This window comes from Nymphaea colorata, chromosome 1, assembly GCF_008831285.2.
Source record: "Nymphaea colorata isolate Beijing-Zhang1983 chromosome 1, ASM883128v2, whole genome shotgun sequence".
NCBI lineage: Eukaryota > Viridiplantae > Streptophyta > Magnoliopsida > Nymphaeales > Nymphaeaceae > Nymphaea > Nymphaea colorata.
Window position 1 is genome coordinate 6,940,699 of NC_045138.2, and position 10,665 is coordinate 6,951,363.

Sequence of the window (10,665 nt, forward strand, 5' to 3'; positions counted from 1 at the left end):
AACCCATGGAGTTGAAAACACAGCACCCAGGGCCGTTCTCAACTGCTCAAGCCCTCTCCTCTCTCTCTCTCTCTCCTGTTTCCCTGCATCAGCAGGAATGGCGATGATGTCCTTCTTCTCAAGAAGCAAGCTGCTTTCGCATCTCCATCCACAGGTCTCCCTTATATTCCTCCCTCCCTCTCTTGTTTCGTTCCCTATCTGGGTTTTACGTGCTCACTTTGGGACGTTTTTGTGCCTTTTGGGTCTGGCGAGATCAGCAAGGGAGTACAGGAGCGAATCCGCCGTCGTCTCTTCACTCGCGGGCCCTCCACATTGAGCTTGGTGCTCGCGAGAAAGCTGTGAGTCACATCCCCAACAAAGCCTATTGAACAAATCGAATCTATTTGTTTTTTATTTGATCTTTGTTGGGTATTCTAGTTTTTCCCTTGAAATTGTTTCTGTTGCATATTCCAGGATATTACGCCTTTTTTTACTCGACCATCCTAGGCAGATACTCCTTTTTCCGACTTCACTTAGTGCTATATGATAGAACTTTAGCTTCTGCGTCTTTTTTGATTTTGATGAGGAATGAATTTGGTGGTATGTAGTTCTGTCAATAATGGTTTGACTCAAGTGGGAGGGTTGGCTACAGATAGCGTATTTGCTTGTTTCTTTTGTAGATTGATCGGCTATTCGAATTGCAGAATGATTACATTTTTTGAATCCGTATGAACACCAACTCTTTGTTTTTCTTTTCACTTTCTGTGTAAGGCGGAGGGTACCTGATTTCCTGATTCTTTTTATTTGGAGAACTCATTGTTCAGTCTGTAGGTGGTTTTGAGCCATTTAAATCACGAAGTGCTTTGATAACCACCCATCTGAATTGTGATTTAAGAGATTGTTGCCTTGATTTTCATTAGCTTGTTGATCGTTTTTGTTACTTTCTAAATCACGGTGAACGACGGCAAACTTCGAGCCACTGATAAAATTAAAACTTAAAAGATAATTTCTTGCTTATTAAAACTTTATCTGTTTTCTTGGATTTTGCTTAAGAGAAATCTGCTGTTCTGCTTTTTCTTGTTTCTTTTTTGGTTCATTAAGATGTGCTCAATTCTTCATAATTATGATATTTTGAAAAATCGCAAGTTTTTTTTTTTTGAAGTTCTCAGTTCTCACAAACCTGTGATTTTCTGAAGGCATAACTGGTAACTATGCTTATGGATTGTCTTTCACCATCGACAAGTCATCTTTTTAATCATGTGGGGATTATGTCAGCTTAACTAAATGAAGCTCTTCAGGTGGTGAGGTAAAACTGCAACAGTATGTATTGAAAGGACTTGTGTGTCTAAGTTTTGTTGCCTAGCAAGGTATAACTGTATAAGGAGACAGTGGTATTAGATCCTTGTATTGTTTGTTTGATATCATACAAAATTCTAGACGTAGTTTCATGACTCTTTTAGACTGATTGGAGAATGGGACAGATCATCACATGCTTGCCTTTTTTCTTTTCTTATTGGTTCTGTTTCCTTTCCCTTTCTTGCATTTGGTGTAATCTGATGTATATGGTGAAAAAGAGAGCGTGATTCTTATTTGGTTTGTAAATAGCTGTTCTAGTGGAGTAGGGAGGAATTATTCATGCTGTGGCAGACTGTGAAAAATTTGTGGATTTTGTTCATTTTGTTCTTCAATACTTCAAATTTGATAGATATGTTGTGTTATGTTGAAGTGGTTTATATCGAGCTTTGTTGTGCTTCAATAGAAAGGGTGATGTCATGATATTAGCAGATGTTATAATTTGCTTACCAATTTTTTCATATGCTTTTAGTTTTGGTGATTGTTTAATATCACTATCACAGATATCACAATGTTGCGATATTAATGAGAAGAATGAGAAAAAAGAAAAAAAGCGAAAAAGCATGTTTTTTGCAAAGAACGTGAAAATAAGTTTGTGCTGTTTTGACGAATGAACTAGTTGATGTAGTACTCCTGATTTCCAATTCGTTCTTCTTTTTTGTAAACATATGAGTGTATATTGCGTACGTGAATTTGATTAAATATTCCTGTAGGATCTTGCTTCCTGGTAGTTTCCTTACTTAATTCTGATCATTGATGTTTCCTGAATATGTATTGCATTCTATTTTTAAATTCATGTAGACTTAGATAATGCTGAAAATGTCCGTCTCTAAGGAAAATCATGCTTTCTCAGATTACACAGCGACAGATTTATATTTTGAGCAGCATCCGCTGCAACCACTTCACCAAAAAAACAAAAGAACAAGGAAAATACTTCTAATCTTCATATCTTTTCCTTCTTGATAGCTTTTACAAGAAGATCCTGCATTGAAGAGGTTCAAGTCACATAAGAGAAATGTGTGGCGATTGAAAAGGCTTGGAGATGCTCTCACAATTGTTGTTGTTGCAGGTACACTTGCCCATGTCTTATATGCATGAATTAACCTAATCGTGCATTACTTGGAGATTCTAACTTATCATGCCACAATTTTATTTTCTTTGATTTCTGGAACTGATCAATGGTTATAATGTAAAGTTGCTTATTTTTAATAACTGGTAGTGTGAGGATGCTGTTTTCTAGGAAGGAATGTTGTTTGAGCCATTGTCACAAACATGGCTTTCGTCTTGAGAAAAACATGGTATTAATGTTTAAAAAAGGAAAGCACAAAGAAAGGGGAAAAAACGTGTTTTTTTGAAAAAATGGTAAAAGTTAATTTAAGATTTTTTTTTTCACATTTTCCTCATTCTTTTCGTTTTTCTCTTTTTTGATGTTAACATCATCATGGATTAAACTTTAAATTTGAAGTAAATTATGTATCATCACTTTTATTATCATTAAAAATAATTTTTTTATGCCTTCTTATTAGTTTATCATTTATTTTATTTTATCCAATTTTAGGACAATTTATTTTTTTACAAAAATTGCCAAGATTTTCCTAAAAACAAACTTTGCTGAAAAAAAAAACCCGAGAAAAACCTCGCTGTTAAAAAACCCAAGAACGAAATTTGTGATAATAGTTGGAGCCATAGAGGCAAAGTGAGGCTTTGAGCCTATTACGAGGTGAGGCGGTGAAGTGTACACTTCAAGATCAAAGTTCAAACAAGTAAAACATATAATATCAATAGAAGTAATGAAAAAAAAAGGACAAAGAACAACCAAAGTCACACATATATAGCTAAACACCAATATGGAAACCAGCATTTAATCACCTTAATAAATATCTAAGAATTAGATAACACAAACAAATCATATTTGACAAAATATGTCAAACAAATACACAATGCAGCAGACATGCACAGGATCTTCTTCGGTCTTCATGCAGGGCATGGTTCATAGCAAATCTTCTTCAGGTTCCAGTGCAGCTTCAGAGAAAGAAAAAGAGGGGGGCTGACGTGGACCCTATGAGTCTTTAAACCATAATTTTTTTACATACACGGATTGTAATGTTCCATTTTGTTTTTTACAGCTTTCCCAATTTTAAAACATCAAAAAGCACATGCATATTGATGGTGTTTTCCTTGCCCCCAGAAGGATACATTTTTTTGTTCTCACAATAATATTGCAATAATTGATAAATTCGTTTTGGCATAAATAAAAAATCTCACAATATTTTCCCCATAACCACGTCTTTTTAATTTTTGGCAATAAATGGTAAATTGAAAAACTTAGCAATATTTGTGACTATGGTTAAGACACATGAATCATAAAAACATAAATGCATCCTGCAAAATACGACGTTATTGGAAGCTGCTTTCTAGTTTATACATAAATGCTCGTTGTCTGGAATATTCAGCTAAATTACTTGAGGGTTCCCAATGTGTGAAGAATGTTGACTTTATGGGATGCTTGGTCCTTTGTGTTTGGTTCCATGACTTTTGTTGATAAATAATTTCAAACCATTTATCCTTTCCTCTCTTATATTCTACTCATTTTAACTCCTTATATGTGTTTGTCAAGTGAAAATCTTCTCTTTGGGATGAATGAAGTTGAGGTTCTACAATCTATTGATTGAATCCCTTTCTTGTTGCTGATTGGATTTGCCTGTGGACTCGACTACCCATGTTTTACAGCCCCCAAGGCATTTTTCGTGTGATTTTGTAATCTATGAAATTGAAATTAAAAAAAAAAACATCCATGTGCTAAGGTTTGTTATTTTTTTAAAATGGTCAGCTTGTGGATCTTCGCCATTGACTTGGTTATGAAGCATTGAACAATTTGAAAGGAAAATTGTTCCCAAAAGTACTGTCATATGCATAACAAACTGTAGCTATATACATGCAATTAATATTAATTTTTCAACTGTCAGCTTGATATTTTTGAACTTTCCATAGTGAGATAATAAATGAGAGGATAGCTGGTGCTTGTGCTTGATGTTCATATTAGTCGACCTTGTCAAATTCTAACCTTCAAGGCGTCTTTTGAAATGATATTCTGCCGACAATGGTAAACTGTTTGTGCTTTCTAAAGTAAAATGTTTTCCTCCGCTAGGTAAATCTTGCTCATCTGACTGTTGCAGGACTTTCATTTTCTGTAAACTGCTGATCTTGGATTTTGGAATGAGCCCATCGTAGGTAGTCTTCTTAGGTTTGCTTCATGTGTTATGTTTATCTCAGGCTGTTGCTGGGAGATATACGTCAGGGCTGAGATGAAGAAGGCAGCTCGCGAGAAAGAGCAGACTCATGATGGCTAATGATGCTTGTTCTTTGCGAGCCTATCAAGTTCGTTTGCTGTTGGTGTGTCTGTGTACTGCTAATAAAAGTAATACCCTGCTACAAAACAGTTTTTGAAGTCATATAGGCACCCCAGACCTGTCTGTGGCAGACATGTTCTATATGGAGCTTGACTTACGGTACTGTGTATGTCTATTGCTACTACATTTCACCTTGTTGCGTCAATAATACTTTGTGAAACCATCGTCCCTTCTTTGTCTCTGCAACTTAAAGAGTCTTTTTTTTTTAATGTTTCTAGTTTAAATCTTGTCAAACATGTGCGGGTGCTTCAGATCTACTTTCTATTGCGGAAAAGAGTAAAATCTCTATATACAAGTTGAAAATTTACCGTTGGCTCCACAATTTTCACAAAATTATAGACCGTGGTGCATGGTGGCAGCATTGTGGTCACCTGCTTAAACTAGCAACCATGCCATATGGACCAGATCTCTCTAATTTGTGCCAATCCATGCACCTTGGGAACTTCTGCAGATAGGTGTTTACATTCTCATTGACCTGTTCTTTTTCGCTTTCTGGAGTGGATGCTAAGAAGTTCTGCGATTCACTAATCTTGATTCAAAAAGTTTTGACTTCGAAGCTCTTCTCAATTCCTCACCCTTCGCTGGCAACGTTGCCATGATGGAGAGATGTGAACTGAGAAAGAAGACTCTGGGATGTGGCTGTATGCCTCTGATAATGGAATGAAAGAAAGTTAAGATCCTTGCTGTGTCTGACGAGTATTTATGTGAGCGAAGTACTCTTTTAGTATTGTGGCAACATGAGTAGACCAAGAATGCCAGGTTGTTACGAGTTCAAAACTCACAAAGGGCATGTGAAAGCTAATGATCTTAAATCCACGAATCTATATCTAACATAACAATGATCCAGACCTAACAATTAAAGACCTGTTAAGTCAGACCGAAGATCTGTACGTTAAAAAATTAAGGAAACCCACAAATAGTAAAAACAATCTGACGGTCTTATGGTCAAGTAAGACATGTTGGATAGTAGTCCTGATCTCTACATCTTCAAGGGAGCTGATCTCTGAAACTTATTTTTCGGTCCAAATATGTGATTCATAGCCCTCCTAAACCCTATTATATGCAAATGGCACCCTTGCTTAATTTTGGGCTAGGGCAAAACCAGACCCTTTCACATCTGGACTATGGATTGAGCTCGAGCATTGGCCTTCTACCCCCAAACCTCAGTTTAGGGTCCTACTTATCCCTATTTGGATCCAACGTCTACTTTAGTGAATAGCCTGGTCTAGGTCGAATTGGGTCACCAAAACCCCATTCCCATGCCTCTCACAAACCCATACTTAAATCCAAACCCATATACATCCAAACTTTCAACCTACCCAAGCCTAGAATTATCAGAACCCAAATCCATACTCTGCAACTCAACCGAATGTCCAGACACAATTTAACCTCTATCCAAATCTATCTATTCCTCTGTATCAAAACCCAAACCATACCCCGTTCCACCTTCCACCACACCCAATAGTAGGGCTGGGCACCTGGTATCCAAAAAAAAAAAAAAAAAAAAAAAACGTTTTATTAGGGAGCCTAATTCCATTAGAGGGGAGAAACTTGGTAAAGTGTGAAGCCTTGTCAGGTTGTTGTTAACTTGTTATCACCTCAAATTTTTCAAAAAGACTATATTCTATATATTTGGACAGATTTCTGTAATTTTGATCCATTTCTCCTTGGACTTGATAAGTGATCACATGTGTAGCACATTTCAATCTCGGACCTTAGGCCCAAGATCAATCCCAATCTAGACTTTGAATCCTATCCAAATCCCAGATCTATATCCAAGACAAACCCCTAGGTCCATATCCAACACTAAATTCCAGCTTTAGGTACAAAATAGACCCTTAGATCCACATTCAAATCCAAGTCTCAGCCACAGATTCAAAATAGATCCTTAGGTCCATATCCAAATCTAAATCTCAATCATAGATCCAAAACAGAACCTTAGATCATATCCAAATTCAAATCTCAGCCCCAGATCCAAAACAGATCATCAGATCCATATTCATAACCTATCCCCATCCATATCCGAATCCAAATTAAAGGCACAGATCTAAAATCTAATATCAGATCCAGATTTATATCCAAATCCAAGCCCTAGATACAAAATCACACCCCAATCTGAAAAACAAAGCCAAAGTCCGTAATTAAACCTAGAAAGCAGAATCATGGCCAAATTAAGAAACTTGATCCATAAAACCATTCATAAATCTAAATTAAATCCAAAACCAAAATTATGATCCAAACCAAAATTTCAATTCAAAATCTAAATCGAGGTTAGGATATCAATTTCCGACACTATTTGGAGCTCCGCGCCTAACTTTTTTGTTTTTCTTAAATTCAATCTCGCCTCAAAAAATTTAAACTGTATTTAAAATATATTTTGATCCCAAAACACTTATCTAACTCATAATCTGGGCCTTCGGCGTCGATAGGGACGTTGACATGGTTAACATTATATTAACAACTTATTACCTATCCCGTTAATTTTTTGCTAAAAAATTAATTTAAATTAAATATAAACATCTTAATATATTTATGAAAACTATTTTCATATAAAATATGCTTTGATTCAAGTTGTTTTTATAAGAAATGTAGTTTTCTTAATTATTAAAATGTTGTTTTTATGGAGGCCATTCATTTTTTTATTGTAAAAAACCTATTAAAGTCTAACAAATGACCAACTTAATATATATTTTTCATCAACATATTCTTAATATCAATAAAATTAGCTTGCCAAAAAAAAAAAAACATTTTATAGGTACCGCAGATTCTGTACGCAATTACTTTTTACACACTTTTTTCCATCAAGTGCAGAGAAAGGTAGATGATGATTATGTTTAAGTCCATTAAATTGATGTGATGAGATCCATATCCAATGTACTACATGCGTAGCAAACAGAAAAACTTCCCCACAAAAAGTTTGTGTCAAACATTTTTTGTTTTAAATCGAAATATTACCACGTTGAGCAATGGGGAGCAATTTTTTATATCAATATTGAAAACATTTTACCCATGGATAAATAAATAAAATATCTTGGCTATTCGATTAAGAATTCAGATCATCGTATCGGGATACAAGAAATGACACCCGGTCGGATTCTAACCTAAATAAACATTGAGCAAGATCGGATTTGGATTCAAGTAGTATATTGTTTTAAATAAATATATGGTTTGGTTTTGGTTCAAAAATCAGATTGGGATTAGGATGTTAATATAAAAATCAGATTCGGATTGGATTCAAATTACCAATTTAGAATTTCGGATATGATATAGGATTTTGTTTTTCATCCGAATTTAAATATGAATTAGAATAGGAAGACATAGAAAAGCAAATAAGATAAAGTATGCATCCAGTTAGTTATAATCGTCACTTGCATGCTGCGAATCGAAATTCACCTTTATATTAACTTGTCACGATAATCAGTTTGTTGCCCGTAGAACTTGGAATAATTTTCTCTTCTTCCAAAAGAAAATAGGAAAAAATATTATCTAACAAATTTTTATTAAGGATCTACTTTTTATGACCCTGGAGGAAAATTGTTGAACATCAATGAGAAATAACGTCTCGAAGTTTTAAAGACAAGGTTTTTCTCAAATATAATACGGCGAACTTAAAAATGAGAAAAATATGAAAAAAAATATTTTATATTTTAAAAATTTTAAAAAACTAAAAATAAGGAGTAAAATAAAATAAGTGAGAAACTAATAACACAAACATCAAAAGATAAAGTAGATTTTCAACAAAAATAAAAATAAAAAAATGTTTGGCATTAAAAAAACTGAAAAAAAGTGAAAAATCGGGTTAAAAACGTGTTTTTTTTCATTTTTAATGTTTTTTTTCAAAAAAATGCATTTTTTAAATTTTTAAATGGCCATTTAATTTATTGCGTTTTTGTCCAAAAAAACGTGTTTTCTGTGACTATTTATTTATGAGACCACAGTGAATAAAATGTCTGTTCAAAATAATATGCAGACAAAATTGGCCGAACTGATAAGAAATGGTCAATTTGATTTAAGTGGCCAAGATCTGAAGTATACCCATCTCGCTCTATCTGTGAAACCATTTAGCAACGTAAAGCTACAGCGAGAAAGAGAGAGAGAACGGAAAGCTCTTTGATTTAGGGAATATCAACATGACATAAGAACTGAATGGCTAATAACAAAGAAGCAGAGTGTATAGTCAACTAGTAAGAACGATGCTTGACATGGAATATGCCAAATTGGTGGCTTTCAACATGTTGGATTCATATGGAAAATGCCAAATTATAACGCGTTCCATATTGACAAAAGGATCCTGGAATGGACAATTTCGGCCGCATGTAGGGGTGAAAAGATAGGTGGAGTTTCCGTGGGGCGTGTGCTTATAGAGCTACTTTAAAACCTTAAATTTACAGTTGCATCTTAAATTTACAGTTGCATTTAGGTGCAGTCAGTTCAGTTGTATGAGGCAGTCTACTAGACCCAGGTCACTGCTCTATGAACCTGCGTGGATTTAGTTTTTAAATATATATTCACTGTCACATGGAAAATTTTTTTTTGGCTCCGCCATTAAATGCCACGGATTTAAGACTTGACATGTCTTTTTGTCGACAAACGATCATGAATCACGCAATAAGCCAAGTTAAACCGTCGGAAGAGAGCAAGTGATTAAGAAACTAGGAGCGTCGCAATAATTAGCGACCCTTGCATTTTAATGACTCAGATCTCTGGCAACGAATCTTTTTCAAATTGAATGGATATATATGATATGGTCGTTTTGAAGAATTAGGCTGTTTCGTGTTTGCTCTTTAGGAGGCACACAGTGTTGTTCTACCAGCAATGTCAGGCAGGCACACCACCGTCTTCTTAATTACTACTCTCCTCCTCATCCCCCCTTACATGTGCTCATAAAGATCTGGAGGTTACGCAACCACCAGCAGCTTCAGCGGTACTCTGCCACTTGAACCAGAGTTCAGCACTCCTTCGATTCAAGCACAGGATTAGTAAATTTCTCTCTCCAGGAGAACTGAGTTCATGGGAGGGGAATGGGTCTGACTGCTGCCGTTGGGAAGGCATCACTTGCCACAGCATTACCGGCTTTGTTATTAAACTGCAGATACCTGAAGTTACAGATGGTGATATCATCGGCAGCATCGACCCATCCTTGTTTGAGCTTAAACAACTCCAGCTTCTAGATCTCAGCTACAATGGGTTCAACGGTAGCATCCCCAAGGGACTCGTGGAACTCACCCGCCTCACTCACCTCGACCTGTCTTACTGTCGCTTCACAGGGCAAATTCCAGAACAATTATTGGAAATGACATGGTTGATCTCTCTGAATCTCTCTAGGAATGACGGGGGCCTGCAACTCCAGCGACCTAATTTCACAGCGCTTGTCAGAGGGTTAGTCTGATGGGATTTCTCCCCATAAAGCATATACAAAACCAAACGTATATACCCTAAACAGGATCATGCTCATACTAAATCATTGAAACAAACAAAACCTTAAACTGAAGCGGAAGCGTACCTGAATCCATCTGATCTGGTGCACGGGAAGATCGCAGCAAGGTCTTCCAGGGTACGTGCGGTGCGCGTGAGGTCTCTCTCAGATGGGGAAGAGAAAACCCTAGAAACCAAAAGCAACTGTTCGCACGACCCCAGGGACCACTACCATTATATAATGAGGACAATTACGGATTCAACCCATCAAAGAGTCCGTAATTGCGTACTAGTATCTATACATTTCAAAATTACCCCATACCATCTAAAATGACGTAATATCCTAAAATGCAATCACTTAAGCAGATATTTACGTTAAGACAACCATAATGTCTGAAATTCATCATAGACATAAGCCGGCCCATCAAATGATCTTACAATCTCCCACTTGGGCCAAATATGTCTTTGTACATTCAGACATTACATAAAACTTTAGGAGCTCATAATT

At 35.9% G+C, this 10,665-nt stretch overlaps 1 protein-coding gene across 1 annotated transcript; it reads left to right on the top strand.

Moving 5' to 3' along the window:
• LOC116250274 (succinate dehydrogenase subunit 7A, mitochondrial-like) lies at positions 1–5,049 on the top strand. Its single transcript, XM_031623891.2, has 4 exons — positions 1–154; positions 258–338; positions 2,299–2,401; positions 4,606–5,049. The coding sequence occupies exons 1-4, from the start codon at positions 98–100 to the stop codon at positions 4,680–4,682; spliced, it is 318 nt and encodes a 105-aa protein (XP_031479751.1). The 5' UTR covers positions 1–97; the 3' UTR covers positions 4,683–5,049.
• Positions 5,050–10,665: the final 5,616 nt, after the last annotated feature.